This window comes from Poecilia reticulata, chromosome 9, assembly GCF_904066995.2.
Source record: "Poecilia reticulata chromosome 9, P_reticulata-male-v2, whole genome shotgun sequence".
Taxonomy (NCBI): Eukaryota; Metazoa; Chordata; class Actinopteri; order Cyprinodontiformes; family Poeciliidae; genus Poecilia; species Poecilia reticulata.
Window position 1 is genome coordinate 6,810,727 of NC_088838.1, and position 22,790 is coordinate 6,833,516.

At 42.6% G+C, this 22,790-nt stretch overlaps 1 protein-coding gene across 2 annotated transcripts in view; it reads right to left on the bottom strand.

Moving 5' to 3' along the window:
* Positions 1-22,790, bottom strand: part of sema4c (sema domain, immunoglobulin domain (Ig), transmembrane domain (TM) and short cytoplasmic domain, (semaphorin) 4C) — a 126,740-nt gene that overhangs the window by 1,533 nt on the left and 102,417 nt on the right. For both annotated transcript variants that reach the window (XM_008417656.3, XM_008417652.3), the window contains exons 9-16: positions 18,987-19,138; positions 16,093-16,268; positions 11,960-12,104; positions 11,377-11,590; positions 6,283-6,398; positions 5,023-5,180; positions 4,117-4,208; positions 1,303-3,879 (exon numbers count right to left, since the gene is read on the bottom strand). In XM_008417656.3, coding sequence (XP_008415878.1) covers positions 2,978-3,879; positions 4,117-4,208; positions 5,023-5,180; positions 6,283-6,398; positions 11,377-11,590; positions 11,960-12,104; positions 16,093-16,268; positions 18,987-19,138 — 1,955 coding nt within the window. In that variant the 3' untranslated portion in view covers positions 1,303-2,977. The remainder of the gene's footprint in view (positions 1-1,302; positions 3,880-4,116; positions 4,209-5,022; positions 5,181-6,282; positions 6,399-11,376; positions 11,591-11,959; positions 12,105-16,092; positions 16,269-18,986; positions 19,139-22,790) is intronic.

A 22,790-nucleotide genomic window follows, 5' to 3' on the forward strand; every position in this document is an offset into this window, starting at 1 on the left:
TTGTGAAGTGACAAAAGATGATTAGAAATTGAGATCAATGGAGCCAAGTACAGACGCAGTGCATTCGTAACGTATTCCCAGTTCTTCACTTCTTCCACATGTTGCAGCCCTGTTCCAAATCAAGTTCATTTGGTGAAACAGCCTAAAGATAACAGAGCAAATCTTGTGGTGTCAACAAAACACTCAAATATTTTTTCCCCACATTGTTATAATTGAGTATTTATGTGTAGAATTATGAAGAAAGAGATTCATTTAGTACAATAACGTACAATTAGATTTAGTACAATTTGGCTCAATTATTGCCATAATTGAGAAATAAGTCAATTAATAGCAGGATAAATTCAAATGAACTCAATTATTTCCATTTGCATGATTTAGCATTTTTCTCTTTCTACCAAAGACTGGATGACTAAAGTCTTCAGTCTGGTGCTTTTGGTCTCCACTAGATCTTTTTTTTTTTTCTTTCTTTTTTTTAAACAACAATTTTGTAACATTTACAGAAACGTCATTATCCGTTTTATTTAGCGTTTCTGTTGTTTTGTTTATTTTGGATATTTAAAATGTGTTAAATGTTCATTAGAATTTAAAGTCTGTTGATATTTGAGAATGTGTTCTTGCATTATTAAGCTATTACAATTATGAAAATAATTTTAGCTTGTGTTTTTAATGTTGTAAAGTTTCCTTGGGTGTTTTGAAAGGCGCTGTCAAATAAAATGGATCATTATTATTATTAAACCCTTAAAAAAACCTGCCCTTCAACCCGCTCGCCTGAGGTGGTGCTGCACCCAACAACTACTGAAGGAAATGGCATAAAAACCTCTGAAGAAGACAAAGAGCACAACTTCCTCCTTCACAAAAGGTAAACAAAAACAGAATGGTCATGCTTTAGCGGTTGTAGGATTTTTCTTTTGTCTAACCTAAAAGAACACAGGGCTTTTCTCCCACTAGCACTAGACATGTGCGCTTGTTTTGGTTGTATTTACCCAGAATGCACTGCCCTATGAGCTGCTTCCTGTTTTTGGAGCAGTCTCTGGTCTGCTGTGAATGCATTCAACTCAACTGAACTAAGGCCTAGGCTTTTAGATGGACCAAAGTTAACTTTTCTTTTTTTTTTTTTTTATTAGAGCCTCTCCCAAGCGAACCAGAATCAGAAGCGAACAGCCCAAACAGAGCTGCTGTGACTGCACCCTAAAATTATGAAAGTCATTTATTCTTTTCCAAAGAGATCATTTGCACTGGAAATCGTAGTAGCACTCACAATTCTATTTTAAAAGAGAGAGAGAGAGGGAACAAAAAAATTACCTTTCACTTCTTCGTGGCATCTTTCCGCCTGGGGCCAGCAGTTTATCAGCATGGCAGCAATCAGTCTGTCTGTCGGTCCATTTCCTCCATTTTAACACTGAGTGAGTTCTTGTAGTGTTGGTGTGTGTTTCAGTGTCCTTCCACTGCATCGGTCCACAGTAGCCCCGGCTCAGTCTCTAGGCTTCGGTGAAGGGAGGTCGGGGGTTTGGGGCTCCATGGGCTCTAAGGGTGCTTCACATTCGCTCTGTAGTCCTGGATGGCTGGGCTCCTTAACAATCGAAACAAGTGTGTGTTTGTGTGAGTGTGCATGCGTCGGGAGTGGTAGTCTCCTTCTTGGCAGTGCAAGTTGCCACCTTCTTCACAAAAACACTGAGAAAAAAAAATACAAATAAAAATAAAGCACTTCCTGGGACATCCACAGCCGTCGCGACGATAAGGGTTCAACTACATTCTGTGTGCCGAACGTCTTCATGTCGGCTTCGATTCGCAATTAACTCCGCCCGAGCAAAGCTTTTCTTTCTTTTCAAAAGACCGAAACGAGAGTTCACAAAGGTCCAAATCCAGACACCCGTCTGTCACACGCCGCCACTCCGATAAATGTCACACGGAGCGGCGCGGATCTGAAGGTCACCATGCAGGACTGAGCGAGGAGTAATGTAACTCTGTCGTTCACAGAGGTGAGCCATTAGTCACTAGCAAACCGTTTGAATGCTGCCGTGCTCCAAAAGTCAAACAAAACGGCACAGCGAAGAGAAAGAGAAACGGGAAACGTCTCAATTCAAACCGAGCGTCACATTAAATTAAATCGGAAGAAATCGAAGGAGTCCTCCAGCGGGGAAAAAAAAGAAAATCGAGCAGGAAAAAAGTCTTTAAGAGATTGTCCTTCATTTTGAAACTCTCTCCTCAAGTCCATCCCTCCGTCTCATTTCCTCTCTTTTTGTCTCCTTTCTGCCCCTTTCTCCCCCCCACACACACACACACGCACACCCACACACAGCTCCTGCCACGGGGACATGATTGTCGTCTTGCTTGGAGATTTTTTTTTTTGGCTCACTCTCTCACTCCTGGCTCACAAGTACAAAACCGAGGGAAGACAGGCTTCCAGCTTTTTAAGTGCAGTAAGCAGTTAAGTCTCAAGGGACACAAGCAGACACACACACACGCACGCACACACACATATCCACACACAAAATAATTCATATTTCCAGTTAGTCGGCCCTTGTTGTTAACTGGTCCCAGAACAGAGGCGGTGCCCATCTGAGAGAAGAAAATAACACCGTTTGTTGGGCGGGGGTTTCCATGCTTGAGGTGGGTCTCCTTTGCGTTCACCTTTTTTTTTTTTTTTTGTTCTTCTAAATACAAAATGTACACGAGTGGCAGTTGCACAGTGGAAGCAGAGACGGTCACAACCACGACTCTGTGTTGCCTGAAACACAGCAACTGTTGGCAAACACGGTATGCGGAGTGTGTGTGTGCTGAACATGCTGAGTGCTAATAGAAGTCTACGGAGAGCCAAACAGGCATTGGCAGAGTGAGACGAGAGAGAGCATGGGAGTGGACAGCGTGTCGCTAAAAGACAGAGAGAGAGACAGGCGTCCTCAGAAGGAGGCGAGGTAGCTTTGGTTGGATTTCTTGTTCCACCTCAGGGGGGAATAAAGACGGAGGAGGGACAGGCCTAGACGGACGACTCCTCTGGGTTGGCGTCGGGCAGGACGCTCCTCTGCTGCAGGGTGCGTCTCAGCTCCTCCTTGAAGGGACTGGAGTAGTCGTTCCCGCCCACGCCCACGCCCAGTCCTCCCAGCCCGCCGCCCCCAACGCCGGCCCCGCTAGCCCTCTCCTCCCCCGCTGTGCTCAGGTTGAGGCGGATGTAGCCGTTGCTACCTGAGCCTCGGATGTTGGTGAGGCTGAGCCGGCTTGGGGAGTGGATGGGCTGGCCGGGAATGGCGCTGGGCGACGCCGTGCTGCTGACGCTGCTGGGGCCCAGGGCGTGGCCGGGAACGATCTTCAGCGAGCCGTCCGAGTAGTAGTAGTTGGCCCCCGTCTCCCAGAAGCGGTCTTCGTCGCTCGGCATCTTGCTGGGCACGAAGGTGGGCGGCTCCTTGGGCAGGGTGATGGGGTAGACCAGGGTGCTCTCCAGAGGCTTCATGTCGGCGCCCTTCCCTAACGCCAGCTTCAGCCTCCTGCGCAGGTAGAGAGCTGCCACCAGGAGGAGAAGGCACGCCGCTCCAAGGGTGATGACCAATACCCAGAAGAGCCCCATGCTGCTGTCCGGCGCCCGGGCTTCCATGAACACCGGGGCGCTGGCGACGACTGCCACCTGGTAGCGCTCGGTCTGAAACTTGACCCCTTGCTCCTCGGAGTAGCAGATGTAGCGGCCGGCTTGCATCTGGCCCGCTTCGGGTACGATGAGGGCTTTGAGGGTCCGGTCAAAGCGAGGTCCTCCTGCTTCCGGGTCGCCCAGCTGCAGCTCGCGGTCGTTGACCACCCAGAAGGGCTGGGCCAAGTTGGAAACAAGCTGGCAAGGCAGCACCATGTCGGACCCAACGACCACGGTTACGTTTCTCAATCGGGAGTGCTCTGCAAGGGAACGGAAGGGTTGGAGGGTGTGGGGAAGAAAAGACAGGAGACTGAGCTACAGGTCATCCATGATCAATCTGTGCTTAGGCAACTTTCTTCTGCTTGATTTCAATTTATTCCGTTTTATGTATTCACCAAGATGAAGGCAAATCTATTTTCCATCTTCAAGCTAACTTGCTCCTGCATTAACACTTTACTCTCACAAGGGGGCACCAGTGAGGCACAGCTCATACTCACCAGGACTGGGGATGGAGACGGGCTTATCAAACTTGGCTTTTCCACGACTAAACCTGTCCAGCATGAGGTCCTGGGAGAGGGAGGAGGTGGACCTGGAAACAAAACAGAAAGAAGGTTAAAATTAGAGACCTGAGAGATATTTTGACACATTAAAGGATAATATCAGGGTTTAAGCTAAATTGGATTTAAAAAATTACATAAACTGACTAGAAAAAAAATTGTTTGAATTTGTCTTCAGCCTATTTTACTTTGACACACCTAAATAACATCTAGATCAAACTCCCCACAGAGTAGGTTGCAAAGGAGCCACAAGAAGTTGGATTTGAAGGTTTTTGGGTTTTTGTGGAAGACGGGGATATGTTCAGATGAGACAAACGTCTTCTCCTTGAAAGACACTGGGGTGCAGTGACATGTTTTATTCAGCAATAAAAAGAAAGATAGTAAAAGTTAAAAAGTGGGAAATGGATGAAGCTAAATCCAATAAAATCCTGGAAAAAAAAACTTTCAAAGGATTTTAAAGCCTTGAGACTGCAGGTTCACATCCGAAGCAGGATGTGAACCTGCAGCTAATACTCGGGCGATAGCTGTAGCTGTGATTGGAGTGGAAAATTGGTTTTGTGTGGCATTGACTCAGCACTGCTGAATACAAATGTGTATCATACTTTTGCAGTTTTTATTCAAATTTAAAATAAAATTTTATATTTTATATTTTCCTTCCACTTCATAATCATACACCACTTTTGTGTGGGTCTATCACCTAAAATATATAAAATAAAACTCAGCAGAACTGGTAGCTTAAGCTTTGGTTCAAATAATGTTCCACAAACCCGTCCCTCAAGACGGCAACCGCAAGATTCGTTCGACACGAACCGAGCCAACAGCGGCAAAGATAAGAACTTGTCTCACCCTCGGTGGAGGTCGATGCGGACGCAGGCCCGGCCCTCGTTGTCCCAAGCGCAGTAGGGGTCCCTGGCGAGAAGACAGTCTGGCTGAGACTGATAGCGGCTGCAGTTGGCCAAGGGCAGCTGGAGAACCTCGGAACGAGATCCGATGTACAAGTACTTCTACAAAGGGAAGCGAGAAAAGGCGAGGACAAAGAACGGGACGGGGGGCCGGGCACAATCCAGAGGGAGAGATGAGGAAGAAGAGGAGAGATAAACACAGATGGAGAAGACGGGAGAGTGACAGAGTTATGGGTTAGAGGAGATAATGGGATAATCGCTCTCAATTACAATAACACACGCCCTTCTGCCCTCTTCCAATCCAATCTGGTTTGCGGCCCTTTCGCAGAAAGCCGTTAGAAAATATGTCTGGCCGTGGCTAAGCCCGCATTAACGAGATAAGCAGTAGGCTTTGGAGACGAGAACACCCGGACCAAAGTCCATCGATTTAAGTGGCCGTAGAGAGACGTGTGCACCAAAGGTTCAGCTCCCCGCCAGGCTAAAGTCGTGGAGTTACAGCGTTCATAATGGGGGAGTTTCGGCTTCATGAGGTGAGACCCGATATGAAACGAGGCTGATAAACACCCCCTTATTCAACGTCTACCGACAGATGAGCCATACTCATAAGCATCAGGCAAAAAAGGCAAAAACAGATGAACACAGACAGAGGAATGGCGCTGAAAAGGAATACAAATGAACTTGAGATGAGACAACAAAGAAGCCAATAGATCTACAAAATTATACGATAATGTGCTGGGGGGAAGAGGAAGACTCCAGAAGCAAAGCAGGAAGTAGTCTCTACTAGGACCGAAACGATTAATTGGATTAATTGTGATGAATTCACTACTGAAGTAATCGTCAACTAATTTAGTAATCAATTAATCGTTAACTGGAATATAAAGTGGACTTTCTGTTGGTATACACACTAAAAAATAAGACATTTTAGCATTTAAGACATAAAAAACCTTTTCAACATGGGAGGAAAACAAGAAGTTCATAATGACATAACTGCAGAAAAGACCAAGAACAGCTCCCTTTTAAAAAAAATCAAAGTCATTTCTCCCTCGATTTGTTGCGGTGAATTTGTACTTTCACACACACCCCGACAGATACCACGCCCCTTTGTTGTAAGGGGGTAGCAACGTAGTCTAAAATGGATGTGAACTGTTTCCACAACGGTTTTTATACCAAAAAAAAGCAGATCGTTGGCTGGCGTTCTTCTTACCTTGGAGTGTGAGATGGTCAGGCTGTCCACGGGCTGGGCCGAGTCGAACAGCTGGATCTCCTCGATCACGTGGGCTTCGGAGCCCAGGATGAGCACCCTTTGTAGCCAACCCTGAGCTGCAACACAACCAGCAACAAACTCAGCACCGCTTAACTCTGTTGTGCTCAGGACAGCAACTCATCCAACAAGAACAGACTTCATCCAGGTCCAACACAACGTCTGGTCTGACGTCGATAACAATGAAATTTAAAGTTATATTTGGAGACATGATGGCAGAGTATTGATTCACTAAGAACTTACTGCAGATGTTAACATCTGGTCAGGCTTTAAGTACAAAACCTGTGTGGTTTTGTATTCCTTCCTTCAATTGATGGAAGGAAGGAAGAAGGGAAGAAAGGAAAAGAAAATAAAGACAGAAGGAACAAAGGAAGGAACGAGAGAAGAGAGGATCGAAAGAAGGCAAGGAAGCAACGAAGGAAGAACAAAGGATGGGAGTAAAGAAGCAAGGGAGAGTGGAAGAGTAGAAATGACAGAAGGAAAGAAGGAAGGAAAAATGGATAAAGGGGACAACAGAAGGAAGGAAAGTAGGAAAGAAGAATAGAAAGAAGAAAGGGAGAAAATATGGATGAAAGGGAGAACAGAAGGAAGAAAGAAAGAATGGAAGGAAATAAGAAAGAACAGAACAAAGGAGAGAAGAAAGAAGGAAGCAAGAAAGCAAAGAGGGAAGAACTATGAAAGGAAGGATGAAGGGTTGTAAGAAAGGATGGATGTTAGAAAGACAATAAGAAAAAATAGAACAGTGGGAAGGAGGGTGAAAGAAAGAAGAGAAAGAGTGACATGGATGAAAAGAAGGACTGAAATATGCAAAGAAGAGTGGACAGGACAAAATAAAGCTGAAAGGGTCAATAAAAGAAAAGGGGGAAGGACACAGTAACAGAAGAAAGATGGAAAGAAAAGATGGAGGAGAGGATGGAAAAACCTATGGATGAGTGGAAACATTATTTAGATATGAATAAAGTTGTTCATACTTTTTTCCATAATAATGGATTCCTGAAGTCTAATGAGTCTAAACCTGGAACATTGGGAACATTGGGACGGCACAGCGGTTCACTGGTTCAACTGGGATTCTGTGCAGTAAATTGACCCATGAATCTATACCAATCACATTAACTATTTATGATCAGTGGCTACAGAGAGTGTTTTTATTTAAATATTCATGAAAGCTGAATAAATTCACACCTGCAACTCCAAAGGAGTTTGTTTAAATATTAATGATGAAATATGATCATGTGCAGGAAAAGAAAAAAAAAATCTCTGTTGTACTTCATGACCCTATATGAAGCTACACGGTGAGCCTCGGGCTTTAACTGTTCCTTTTTGAGCCTAAATGATCTAAAAGCTCAGATTCCCATCACGTTTAAGACGTTTTTTCTTTCTTTCTTTCTGAAGCACAAGGTGAAGCTCTCGGCATTAATCATATTTGCTCGTCTTGTAAAAGGAGAAGCTCTGAAATTATTTAATGATAACTCTACCTGTTAAAAGTTTCTGGAGAAATAAAACTGTGAAACATGTCGGCAGTGATGAAGTGGAACACGCAGACGGGTTTTCTAAACTTTTCAGGCCAGTTGGGCTAAAAATGTAAAAGCTGGAAAGTCCGGCTTCTTTTCGCAGCAGAAACTATTTAAAGACGATTTTAAAAAATATTAACATTTCTGCTGGCTTTTAGCACCCTGGGGGACAGCAGCATCAGAGAAGCATGATGCATGGGGGAGCTGGTGCTCTAGGAGGGAGAGAAACCAGTTTAGATCCCCGGTGATGAAGATGGTCGCAGGCGCAGCTGGTGGGGTGACCTTGATGTCTGAGACGGTCTTAACGCTCTGAAATCCACAGTCTTGTGAGGTCCTGGTGATTAAAGGGGCAGTGCTGTGCATTTTCCAGCCACATAGTGAAATTTAAAGACGAATCAAGTCACCGTATTACCTTCAGTTGTTATAAAAATGCTACATATCTTAAATATGTAAAAACGTTCGCTGGCTAGCTAGCAAGAGTTTATTCAGATTCAGATTCACATTATTATGGTAAATCAACAACTTTACTAAAAAGAACACAGAACAAAACAGAATTTTACAAACAAATATTTGACCAAAAAAAACGAGTAGGCTGAAGTCGAGGCTTATGTTCAGACTCAGCAGCAGAGTCAACCGCCTTGAGACAGGATGTAACAAAGACCTCTGTGTGCGACTCAAACTTTTGCCTGACAGAAAAGTCTCAGTAAAAAAAACAAAAAAAAAAACTAAATGGAATATAAGACATTAAATTGTCCTGCAATGAGGAAATCTAAAATCTGTTTTTTATGCACTGAAGTCTAACTTACACGTTTTAAATTAATTTAAGGAAATTTAAAGCCTTAATGAATTTAAAACTTCTTAAGGATGCGTGGACACCTTGCAGATGTGTTCTGATGGAGGAAATAAAATTATAACGTGGCCTAAAGCCAGAAAGAAGTCGATTTTACTTATTAAGAGTGTCAGGCAAAAACATAAGAACCCAAACCTCTCTACCTAAGGAGGCTAGAGAGGAGCGAAGCACACATACGTTCATGTAGAGGCGCAGAAAGCAGCAGGCGTATCATCATGCAACGTCAGCTAATCCCTCAATCCCGCAGAAAAACCATCTCTACAGTCTCTCCCTGTTTCTCTCTTCACATCAGCTGTCAGCACGCTGCGGCTAATAGCTAATCAAGCCGGGAGCCCGACCGGCACTCTGAGTGTCTGCCTGGGGCCCCTTTTGGGTTTTTGCTGCGACGCGCGGCGAGTTGGAAGAGCGCGCACACATGCGTGTGTGTGTGTGGCACATGTCTGTCCGGTTTGGCCCGCACTCCGTCGCTGTCGCACCGTCTCTGCCCACATGCTGGTCTGAATGGCAAGCAGTTGCATTTTAAATACCAGCGCTACTCAGCATGAGGAGTCTTGAGCGGACAAGCCGATTTCCGATCACAGCCGCCAGCATATGGGGCCCTGTTCCTGCTGACCGGAGATATTAATTAAGCTGTGCATAGGTGAGACGTTTCCCTTGATGCGTGGAGGTGTTTCTCGGCATGCAAATGAAGGCCTTAATTGAAAGCCAGCTGAAGTCTGGCCATATGGCGTGTTGTTTGTGTGCCACCGTGTCTAATTCCAGCGGCCGTCCCTGGATGCTGCCACAGCCTGTGAGGCTCTTACCTGTTTAACGGACACTGTGGAGTTCCCTCAGCAAGCACACGCACACACATACGGGCACACACAAACAGGTAAAATTCAAGCATGTTCAAGGTACATTCTCACCACACTTTGGACATATTAACTTAGGGTGCATTCACACCAGCTCTGTTTAGTTCACTTCAATCAAACTCCAGTTCCTTTGTCTGGAAAGTTTGGTTTGGTTTGATTAAGGAGGAGTGTTGTTCTGATGGGGACCAAATAAAAAAAAAAAACAAATTTTGGTGCACCTAAAATCCTAGGAAGCGCAGGGAATTCTGGGTAATTACAACCAAAACAAATGAGTCAAGCTAGCACCAACTCGAGAGATGGCTCATCTTCATAAACCTCCAGATTTGAAGAAAGTTACAAAAACTGTTCTCACTTCCGGCATAGAAATCATTTTGGGAATTCTAACTGACCTAAAACAGTAAACATTTAATCTGACTTAACTTCAGCCAGTGAAAGAAAAAGTCTGTGTTTTTTTTATTAGGTGTATGAAAATATCTGGTTTCAACTGTAAATGACGCTTTTCAAATTTAGGCTTTTAATCGAACATTAGATTGAATTTTGTTACAAAACTGTGCGGTTTGAATATCAGGCACTTTTAAGGACTTTATAGAGAAATCAAGGAGCATTTTCCAAACCTTGTAAACACCCAAAGGAAATTCAAGGATTTTCCACACGACACTTAGAAGATCCAAATAAAACAAAACGCTGTCTGACATTATATAATCAAACATGACAAGTCCAGCTTTGGCCAAAGCTCGAAAGGCCTAACTCGTCCGTGTGCAACAGATAACAGAGAAGATTCAACGCTGTTGCCTTTTTTTTTGTCTTGCTCTCCCCTAAAGATGGGGAACAGGATGTTCTCTCGGGTGGCACTGCTCTCAAGGATCAGAATGATTTGCAACCAGGGAGCACTTTTTATCAGCACACGTCAAAACGCCTCGGAGTGCGAAACGTCGAGTCTGAGGTGATGAATATGAGCTGCATTCTGAGCTGGAGCGTGAAGCCTGCAAGTTTGATCTTAAGTTTTTTTTCAGTTTGAATAGTGCATTTATCTCAAACGTGTTTGTGGTTTGCTGCAGATACCCACTGCAACGTTTGTTTTATTGGGATTTTATGTGAGAGAAAGTGGTGGATAATTGCTAAGAGGTAAGAAAAAGAAGCAAAGAATATTAAATGTAAATTGGGAATGTAAATGTAACCAGATTCATTTTAACCGGATTCCGAAATCCCAAAGAGAAATTAGATGTAGTGACTCTTGCAAACAAAATTTCTTCAGTCGTTACAAATGGTTGTAGCGACGGGAAGGAAGGCTCTCCTGTAGCGGTCTGTGGTGCAGTGGGTCTGAAGAAGCCTCTGAGTGAAGACTTCCATCTTACTGTCTCAAGCCTTTTGCAACCATGAACATCTTTTTCTTCCAGGACTGTATCAAGCTGCTTTTTAATTTTAGGGAATCGGTGATCAGCCGATACTCTGACTTTTCAGGCAAAAAGAGAAAGAAAAAAAAAAATCGGTATCTGCAAAAATTAGGAAACTGCAATCGGTGCACTGCTTCATCAAATCCTTAAAGAGTCGTGCTAATAAAATTGTGAGAAAGTATAAGGGTCATGAATACTTTTGCAAATCCTCTTGTTTCGAGTTATAATAATAAAAACTAAAGCTAAAAAAAGCCAAAGAGCAATTAAAGTAATAACTTGTAACTCTTGGTAAGGTTTTGTGTTTGCAGTGTAATGAGGTGAAATGCCACTTGAAGACTACTTTTTTTTTTTTTTTTACAGGAGGTTATATTTTTCCATAAAAACACACTGATGTTTTCCCTGATAACCGAGGCGATGGAGCCTCTCCCTACCTGTGCCGATGAACAGCATGTTGTACGCCCGCTGGTCCAGGCCGCTGACCCGGTCCACCGCCAGCTTGGTGAAGTTGACGCCCTTGGTCAGCAGCAGGGGGCGACCCAGAGCTTTGTCCTCCATCAGTGGGTGTTTCTTGGCGAAGTTGAGCGTGGCGTCGGGCAGCTGCAGGGAGCTGTTGTAGCCGTTCTCCCTGTCTGAGTTAGTTATGCACTGCAGCGCAGGGAAAGGATGGAGAGACGGGGAGAAAAAGAGAGAGAAGAGAATGGAGGGAAGGAGACTTCTTAGTTGGCGCTGGCGCAGGTTGGCATGGTTAGTTGGCGTGGAGGTTGACTGCCCTGCCTCCCCTCCGTTTGCTCCATTACCTTCCTTCCTTTCCGTCCTGGCCCATTATGCCCTGAGCTTTTTTGTGACGTGCCAGCTTCAACTGTTTTCCACCTCCACACTTCTCTCTCTATCACCTGTTTCTTTTCCTCCCCGCTGCCTCCCTCATTACCTCTCTCGTCCCACCTCTCCTGCTTCTCATGCTGGTTTTTTTTCTGCTTCCTGAAATGCCCCTGGACTCTGAGTGGGGTTTCGTACCGATCCGGGCCGGGGGCTGGGGGTGGCGCCCGTGTACCGCCCCCATCTCTGGGACGCCTCCCTGTACTCCTTGTAGGAGCCCTCAAACACCTTCTTCACGTCGCCGATCTGGTACTGGCACACAGCCGACACGTCCACGTCGCCCCTGAAACACGACAAGAGAGTAAGGCAGTCAGCCGTGTGCGGCGGGGAAAAAGTGACGGATGAATTATCTGTCTGCCGGATGAATGCCTGACAAGGGCCAAACGGGACGGAGGACGTGAAAATAAGAGTGAAACGTGTCTGTCACTGGCATGTCAAGTGAATGTGAGCAACCAAAAAAAAGGCATTTCTATACATAGAAATATGTCTTGTAAAAAGTTTTTAACCAATCCCATTGCTACTAATAAAGCCGCCTTTACTCTAATGTCTCTCAATAGAATCCAGTGCAACAAAATGTTTCAGAAACAACCTAAATGTTACAAACGATATCCCAAGTTGGGGTATTTATGTCATTTATCACAAAGAGTTCTTGTGGAGTTTTGATTTGATTTGACAATCGATTGTTGAACTTGAAAACTGATGTAGACAGGCATCAATTTAAAAAAAAGTCAGAATTCTCAATTTATTATTATCATCATCCAGTCTTAGCATAAGCTATTTAGAACAAAAAATATTTATTATACATCACAATACAAGACACGTTGCAATGGCACATTAGCGAAAAACGAGTGACGACCATTTTAGTCACCGGATGTGCAAAGCTGACGTTGACACAACTCAAAAATCTGTGATGGCATCTTACAAAATCCCAGCCACACTTTTCAGATTTTCAAACAATTTTGAAAACTGTCTAAAATAATTTACTTTCCTTCTACTTCACGACGTCGTTGCTGCATTTTGCACCGCATGAAATCCTGACGAAATACGCTGAAGTTTGTGGTTTCACGGTAACAAAGTGTGAAAAAGAAAAAGCAGACAGATTGTGTCGGGAGAAGCTGGATTATTCACGCTGCTGTAATTTTTGTATTGAATAAACTGCCATATTGATATATTCCCACTTTTTTGTGGCAAATGCATCTGATGTTTAAACTCTTGTAAATAATTTAGGCAAGTGGCGGCTGCTGTGACTCAAGAGTTACGTTTTGTTTAATATTGAGGCTATTTTTCTTACGCAAGCGCACACACACACACACACACACACACATCTCGCACAGCAAGTGGGACTAAAACTGGCTGTTGACTCATGACCCAGGCAGATTAAATTACATTTGTCACCATCATACGACATTTGATTTCCATCCTCATCCACTGGGAATGAGTTTATTTCCTTTCTGTATTCAGCCATTCAGACACCGACATGCAGGCAATGTCGCTTACCAAAAAACATGTTGTGCACTTGTACTCAGGGAACTGTAAAAGTCACAATTTTCAGCCTCCTGTTGCTGTTTTTTTTTTTTTTTTTGTTTTGTGTTATTGTTGGAAACACTTATTGACGTACCAGGTTTTAGACTTAGCTTCAAAATGGATTGCACATTTTGAAGTATTACAGTATTACAAAGCTGCAAACAGCCAAGTAAGATTGTTTTTATGAGCTTATGTCGTGATTTATCTGGATGTGGCATAATGGGAGGAGAGGTGCTGATTTTATAATGTCAAACCTAGACGATGGCGTTAAATTTCTAATGGGTAAAGCAAAAAGCATCGACGGCGACCTCTGACTTGAACTCTAAAATTATTTCCATAATGTCACGTTATCTTAATGTTATCTCTATCAAGGTGAGGCGGTCTTAACATAGGGATCATTTAATACTTGCAAAATAAACATCAAGCCTAAAAACATAAAACTGTAACAGACTGAATGTTCTGTTCTTCGTGTGGGAAATGTTTGAGCATTTTTTTTGGTGTTGAATTTTGGTATATGTAGAGGCGTTGTTGTCAGCTGCTATGACAACTGTGTGTAACGTAGCTGAAAAAGAAGAATAATACTAACGACCGAGTTGTTCTTCAACTGTTGTTCTGTGTTTTGTGGCGCACTGCACTAAATTAATAATCCCTACATCTCCAGGTTTCAATTTAACTGAATCGCCCTACCGCCGCAGCACAGCTATGGATGTAAAAGAACAATCTTTTTGCCCTCCAGCATTGTGCACATGTGTGAAATTTTCAGATGAAACAATAGCATGCAAGGGGTCAGTAAGGTAGAAGCCTTTCAACAGCTGAAGGAACCCCAAACGAAGAAAGAAAGCTTGCGGTTCAAAGCCGACCCGATTGGTGACACGATATCTTACTGAAGAGTACAAAAGGCTCACTTCAAAGGTGTCCGCCTGGAGACAGAGAACACCTCAAACTTTCCTCCAAAAGAGTCCCCACCCCCACCTGTACCTGGCTGGGAACCACTACAGTATTACAATTGGTCAAGCAAATTACAGTCTTTACAAAGTGGCTGCAACATTTAAAATATTAAATAAGTCCGCTAAATAGAAGAGAGAGGAAGATGTTTTCGGCATGTCTTATCATAAATGTTTAAGAGATCTAATTTACGGAGGAAATTACCAGGGCTGTGATGGATTTTGGCTTCCAGGGGGAAATAAAGCAGCTGGGTTGTGACGCTAAAACCAGAGGGTATATCTGTCAGCTGGAATCTTTATTCAATAGTTTAGTTAATAGTTGTAAATTGCTGTCATATTTGTGTTTATGACGGAAAGATTTTAAATGAAGTGAGGAAAAAAACCAGCCTTCCTCCAGACAGACTACACTGCAAAAAATCTTACCAAGTACTTTTGGTCTAGTTTATAGGAAAATAAATAAATATCTTAGGACATTTGAAATAATTCAAAACTAACTTACAAGTAACTTTTTTTTTTAGCAAGAAATGGGAGCTTGTTTTAAATAAATAACTGCTTCATATTGATTAAAAAACCTACCAGTTCTACCAGCAGACTATTTCATGTATATAACAAGACATTTTCTCCATATTATAAGCGAACTATTACCTTTTAAATCAATATTAAGCTCTTGTATCTTGCTGAATGGTTACTTGTAGGTTGATTTTGTTTTATTTTTTCACACTAATTTGCTCCAGAAACTAGACAAAAATACTTGGTAAAATGTTGTTTTTGCAGTACTGTAATGCATCAGAGTTAATGTTTAAAATCATAATGCTGGCTGGTAAATAGATAAAGGTTATTGCTCCTTTTCTCCTCCCTGATTTACCCCAGCTTTATCTCCCTCAGATCAGTTGATCTTAGTTGTCCGAGGTGGAAACTTCAGGGAGACTTTTTCTGTTTCTGCTTTTAAACACCAGACAGACATCCTGATTTTATCCTCATTCTCCTTCTCTTTCCTGTCCATTTACTGCGCAATAAAGGCCACTAAACTTAAAAAATAAAAGCACATCTTTTATGAATAGTTTGGCCCCGAGTAAGTGGTTCTTTTTAATGTCTCTGTTCTGTTTAAAAGTGTTTCATGTCTTGGATTTATCATTTTTATATATCAGAACCTTTAGCAAATGTACCGTTTTAAAAAAAATGTGCTTTATAAATATATTGGATTTGGATGTTTTAATGCTCCTGCAGTGGCCAATAACTCTGCTGACTGAATAGATGTTGGATTTATCTAGTTTTGATTGTTTTTTTCTGTGTATGTTATGCTTCTGCTGTAAACATGAAATTGTCCTCCAGCGTTTTCAGTGTTTCTCTAAGTGGAGACCGCACCACTGTGGTCCTAACGCTGTGGCTCGTCGTTGTCGTAGAATCTTTCAAGGTCAAGACAACGGTTCTCTTAAGGAAACGGATTTATCGCCATTTAAAACCACATTAAATCTGTGTGACATTCTGCCTCTAATAAAAGCGATAAAACATATCCAAGGACGCCCGAGTGGTGCGCGCTCTAAATGGCTCACATTTGTAACAGTAATAACTTAAATTAAAATCCCCCAATTACACTGTAAATATCTAATCACACAAAGTACATCAGAGGAGCCATCTTATCAGAGCGACTGGCCGCTCAGCGATTTCATTAAGGGTTTCTGACACGTCGGCGGCGGGCGGGCGGCGGAGCACTAATGCGGTAATTAACTCCACCGCTGAGTCTGAAATACGGAGTAATGCATCTCCGGCGTCCGGCCGCGTGCCTTTTCCTCTCATACTGACCACTGTGCGTGAAAGATGCCGTAGAAGGTCGTCCCCCGCCAGTCGGGCCCTGGCAGCGTGAAGACGGCCCGCAGGTTGTTGAAGGAGACATGGCGCTCCGGCAGGGAGCACTCCAGCCGGGCTTTCTGGAAGGTGGTCCACTTCTTCTGCAGGGTCCTGGTGCCGCCCAAATCACCCTGAAAGAGCCACACATAGCAGCTGAGCCTCCCTCTTTTCACTCCAGATGTGGTCCACGCTCAAACCGACTTTGGATCTGAGGTGAGCCTTCGGAGCCACATAAAGATGGTTACAAAGTCAGCCTTCTATCGCCTCGTAGAACATGTCTAGGATTACAGGACCAATGTCCCAGCAAGACCTGGAGAAACTCGTCTATGTGTTTGTCTTACTGCTGGATGATAAAAGTTACTGCGATGATGTTTTGTTTTTTAGACCTTTTCCAAGTGATAAAATAGTAATGGTAATACTACACACTCTTAAAGATCAGTAAACATTCATTTGTAGTGAACATTTAGCAATGAACTTGAAGACATTTTACATAACCAAAAGAAATAAACATCAGAAACAACAGATAAAGTGAATTATGACATATCTATAAACAAAACTGTCCTTCAAAAACAGGGACTAGTTGAGACCAATGGACCAAGCTAAAGACTTTGTGTCATTCAGCCATGGAAATGGAAACGATCAAACTGGTTTTAATTTATCTTGCTATTAACTGATTTATTGATTATTGTGACAGGTCTAGGAATGAATAGATCTCTGTGAGATCCACAGCTTTGGATTCTGCATTATAACTTAACTTTGCTTCAAGCTTTTTCTCCAGTTTTATCCCTGACCCGTCTGCCGTCCTCCTGGATCATCATGACTGTCTTCGTTCTCTGATGTTCTCTAACAAACCTCGGAGGCCTTGATGGAACAGCTGGACTTTTACCGAGACCAAATTACACACAGATGGACTTCATGTACTAATTAGCTGACTTCTGAAGGCAGTTGTTCTCTCTGACTTTTACGTACTGACACGTTGTCGAACAAAAACGAACGACGGTAACGACATCTTCAAAGCCGACATGGCAGAAAGAAACAGCCGACCTCTGCTTTTTTGCAAACTGATCAAACTGATCAAAGTAATAATCCACCGAAAAAACATAAATATATTCAAACGGCCAGTCGGTGGTTTAAGTAGACGGATATTTCTTGGTGCTGAACTCAGAAATGTAGGATTACAAATGATTTTTGCTGAACTCCATTTTTCAACCTGGATACGCTCTTTAAGCTCCCAGGTTTTTCTTCTTCTTCTATTTCTTTTAGCGCTTTGTTATATTGCATTTCATTAGCCTCCCCTTCACCCCATCAAAGACAAATATCGTCTTTATTCTCCCTCTTTATCTGCTCAGCAGTAAATCTGTTCAATTTGCCCCCGCCGACTGAACTGCTGTAATTGCACGTAAAGGCTTTCAAATCCATTCTGACCCTCGGATATTGAAGTCTGATATGGAGGACAAAAAGAAGGAAAATAATAACGCTCATTAAAAAAAAAAAATAAAAAAAAAAAGGTAAATGTGTAGACAGGTGGTGCTGGATTGTATTCTTTGTGCTCAAAGGAGACCCAATTTGTTGAATTGTCCCTATTATCCTCTGCAGATGATGTAAAACAGGATTTAGAAGGCGCAAATGCATGTGGCGCAGCAGCAAAACTCACAGAAGCAGTGCAGCGCGTGCTAAGCTATCGGGATATAGTGTGATCCAAACAATTCAAACATCACAGTGCATTAAAGAACAGTCAAGCACGTCTCAGGGAAGAGGCTTCTGACGTGCGGCCGTAACGACGGCGCGGCATCAAAGCTAATTAGATTTCCTAATGAGGCCATTTATTTTGAAAATGAATAATTAATTAGCAGATATGTCCACGTCAGTGTGATTGTCTCCGCATGGGCCGATATAAGCAAGCTGGCGACGAGCCGATTGTGTGTTGCTCCTGCTGCTTTGGGTTAAAATAAACGATTTAAAAGCCACTGATCCCTCTTATTCTCCTTTCTTTGTTTGGTAGCACACGCTCTCCACTGTGCTCTTCTACTGCAGAAGATATCCGGCTGTTTTGGTTCCTTACTGAACACGAGTTAGCTTTGTACAGCTAGCTTACGCTGCAGTGCCAAGGCTTTTGGGGGGTGAATTGTTTTGCCTTCTTTGAAAAGTCTCAGTCTTGTTGGATGGAGATCTTTTTCCCAACTCTAACCACAAATTCTCAGCTGAATTTAGGTCTGAACCTTGACCCGTAGTGCAAAGCTGGCACATCTGTGCCCCATCTGCATGCCCAGAAGTTGCAAAATTTAGCTAATTCTTTCTTGTACAATAGATCAAACTCAGTCAAATTAAATAAAGTAAGTCTCAATAGTTCAGTCCAGACTTTGATTAGAGACCACTGAAACGTGTTATAGCAATAAACTTGATTGATTGCTTAATTTGCAGTGGCTTTAATTAGTTGAACTGTATTTTATAGAGGGGTATCAGAGTTAAAGGGGCTGAACATGTTGAATTAGTGTAGTAGAAAATCCATCTATCATTTTCCTCTGCCTTTTACGCTCTATTTTATCAAAGAGAAACACGGGGAATACTTTTGCTTTGCCCTCTACACTAGATTATTCCTGAAACTGCTCTCTAGCTAAAGCCAACGACGGTTAGCACATTATTAAGTTCTCAGAAACAGCTGCCAGCACAGCTGGAGGAAGCAGAAAACAGCTGATTCCCAGACGAGTCTGCAGAGAACCATGAGTTCACGTCTGATCCATCCCCCGCGCTCCTGCATTAACTCTAACTGCGTTAGCTGAGGCCGATTGGCGTTGGAATCGGTGCGTGTTTACGGAGCCCGGGCCGGCCTCCGGGATGGATCGGGTTACCTTGCAGACGCGGGCCACTCTGGCCACGGTGAGCTCGGTATCGCAGTCCAGCTCCAGCGCTCGCTCGCTGAAGAAGAAGTAGATCTTGTCGTCGTCCCCTTCTTTGCTGCCGCTGCTCTCCCTCACCAGGGCCGAGCCCACAAAGTCCGGCTCTGCGGAAACACACACACACACAAAGGCACAAAAAGGAGATCAGAGGGTGTATTTTTACTCAGCTGACATATATCACAAGTGAGCAGAGACGGTTTCAGCCTGCAGGCCTGAATCACACCCCGCGCTTGCTAGCTTGACACGTCCATCTCATCCTCCGTCGGCCTTTCTCACCTCCTCCTCTATTTGCTTTCATCATCCCCCTTCGCCTCACCTCTCCACCAGTCGTTTCTCACTCTCCGTCTCCTTCCTCTGCTCACTATTAGCGATCCATTTTGTGTTTTCCCCCTTCCTCAGTCACTGCCGTCTTCTTTTTTTTTATGTCTCTGTGTCTGGGCCTCATTAGGTTGTAGATATTGCTTTTTCAAGACAATCACGCATATTTTTTTTTTTTTAAAGAAAAAAATCTTAGCTGCTTGAGGCTTCAAATTCATTTTTATGCCAAAAAGTTTTTTTTATAAAAATATATATTCTGTGAATTTACTGGCTGCCCAGACAGACCATTCTTTTTAAGGTAGGAGTCAAATTTTCAGCCGTAATGGGACGGTATAAACTCTCCACCGAAGTCCAGACCAATTGAAGGCTTTTAGTTTGGTCAGAAATGGCTTAAATTGAGGTGAGTCTGGTTTCATCGCAGGTCTGGTCTTAAATAAATAAAAAAAACTTCAATATCTGTATGAATAATAAACAGACACGCGAGGCAGAAGCTGTGCCTCATCTGTATGCACCTCCTTTCTTCGCGTACCTCCCCGTCTCCTCTCTCTCTCTGACTCTTCATCACCATTCCTAATGTCTTGTTTTTCCATCATCCATTTCTCCTGCTGTGACTTCATCCTCTTCTCTCTCCATTTCTTTCCAAGTGCCTCACTTTGTCCCCCGCCTCCTCGACCCAAATGATAACAATCCTTCGTCGTAGCTGAGGAGCGAGCTTCATGCTCTCAGCTTTTTTCACCTCAAATTTCAGGCGTGAAGTTTGATGAAAATTAAACATCCTCGTTAGCTTCCACCGTTTCTGTAGCCCGTCTTTACTCATCAACCTGAGTTAATCAATCATATATTAAGTGGGTTTTTGTTCTAAATCAAAATGCTGAATGTAATTTAAAAGACTAGCTTGGATTGGTGAGCTACACCAATTCAAAGTGTGCTGTGGTTCCAGTTTTACTGCCTTCCCACAGAGAAACAGATCCTGCTAAGGTAACGCATGGACCTATTAGACCTGAGCCAATGTCAATGCAGCTGTGATTTAGACCTGTAGACGTGTTGCATGTTATCGTTTGCATCTGGAAATTTTGTGCATTCGCACAAAGCCGGAGAGTAAAAAGACGATTCTTTTACTTGCCATCCGTAGCCGCGCTGCTGCGGTAGAACGATTCAGCTAACAAAATGAAACCTGGAGATGCAGGTATCATTAATTCAGTGCAGTGTGCCACAGCAAAAGGAACGTAATGCAGAAAATGGTGAACAACAACTCAAGAGTACTCATCTTCACACTCTCTGTGTTGGCTACGTTACAAGAAGCAACAGACGCCACTAATGTATCAGGATTCAACAACAAAAAACACGCAAACATTTCCCACACAAAGAGCAGAACACTCAGTCATTATGTTTTGAAGCTTGATGTTTATTTTGCGATTATTGCTAAATGGCTGTTTAGTTAATTTAAACACCTGCTCTGCTGATGACATGTCAGTTGATGTGTGGGTTTCTTTTTTCAACTGAGCCAAAACACGTTGAATTCCACAGCACATCTACATGTTAAGATTTTCAAAGTCAAGCAAGCATAACTGACCTACTTCCCTCTCCTTCACTATTCTTTTAAAATTAAAACTTTTTCCTGACTTTGTTAGTTGTCATAGTGTTGACAATTAGTAGTTAAGCACTGTGTTCCTATTTCTTTTATATAGCACACATACGCTAAAGATTTAGTGCGTTACGTTGACAACTTGAAAGCTTAACCAACGGTAGGTATTGTGAGCGAGTATTTCTTCGCACATGACATCAAGTTGCAACGCGTCTGTTTTCTTTATCTTCACAGAAAGCAAAACTTTCAGGTCTAAAAGCAGCCAAAGCTTATACTTAGAAATAAAAATGCCTGTAAGGTTCACAAAAAGCTGTAATAGACAAATAGTTACATAAAGACAGCTTGATTTGATTCAATTTGAAAGAATTTCATCCTTTTTGCCATTTGGCGGTAATATTATCAAAAGGCAGAAAAACATAGTTTATTTATTTAAGAGCTAAAAACAGAGCTATAAAGGTATTTATGTCAACATTTTTGAATTTTTACAGGCTTTGAGGATCATGCATTTAAATGTAAAAGGTTGTTAAACACCAAACAGTACAGGTTGTGCACTGACGAGATATTTTCTATATACTGTATCACCAGAGGCAAAGTTATGTTAGTTTTCAGGAAAAAAGACAACTTTACAGAAAGAATTTAACTTTTCTATCTCTTTGAATGAACTGCAGTAACATAAATGACACAGACAGATGAGGAAAGGGAGTTCATTTGTATTTGTAACAAAGAAAAGCACAAAAAAGTCCTTAATTTTATAACAGTGACAAGTCTATTACATGTATTAATAACTGAGAGGTCCTGCGTTTGCCCCCAGCATAATCTGCTCTTTCTTATGCTTTCCATGCTCGACTGAAAGGCGGCTAAATTTAGACTTCTACTAACATGTTGAAATAACGTTCCCTTTTAGAGCAAATACAGACCAATTTTAAACCTAGACATCTGTGGACACATTAAATGTGTTTTTATTGAAAAAATAAATCTCACAGGGTTTTTCTGGCCACTCTACAACCAGAAAAAACCCACAGGGTGACGTTAGCAAGCTAGCCTGCTGCTAGCTACAGCTGAAGCAGAATTATGTTTATAAACAAGTACGGGCCATTGGTAGTACTAACGCATATATCAAGAGCTGCCCAGAAATATATAGCACTCATACTATATAGTTAATTACAGCAGCATACAGAGGTAAATACTTCAAAATTAACCATACCAGTAGCTTAAAGTAAGTTCCAATTTTCTTCACAGACGGTACAGAAAAGTGTTTAATTTTACAAACGAGAAAAAAATATGAGAAAAAAAACATTTCATGGATTAAAAGAGAGATAGAAACTTGTCTTAATGAATACATTTCTATTTAAAACATTTATTGTAACTTATACAGCTCTCTCAAGTTTTTCCTTTAATCCTTTGTAAGAACACAACAGCTCATATTTCCAACACTAGTTTAAGAACGGCCGTGTTCATGTTCCCAGAAAACTACATCTATTTTCAGCTTGGCACTATGAGTTATGTTCATTTTGTTTCTAATGGATGACTCTCAGTGATGTATGGCCGACGGTGGTTATGGAGTTGGAGGCCGTGTGAGAGGTGTCCCAGCTAGCCGAGATGACAAAGTGAGAACACACACAACGCGGTGTGTATTCACTGGAGACATAAGCTGAGTACGACTCAGGGGTCACCTCCAGGAAACAGCTGTACCTCTGCTTTCTGCCACTAATGTTCGCCTGTTTGGTAACTGTACAGGTTATTTACAACAGCAAGTATAGGCAATAAAAGCTAGAATAGGCTAGTAGGTGATATCCTGCCATTCAGACAACAAAGTCAGTATGTCTGCTATTCTCTATGACGTCTTAAATTCT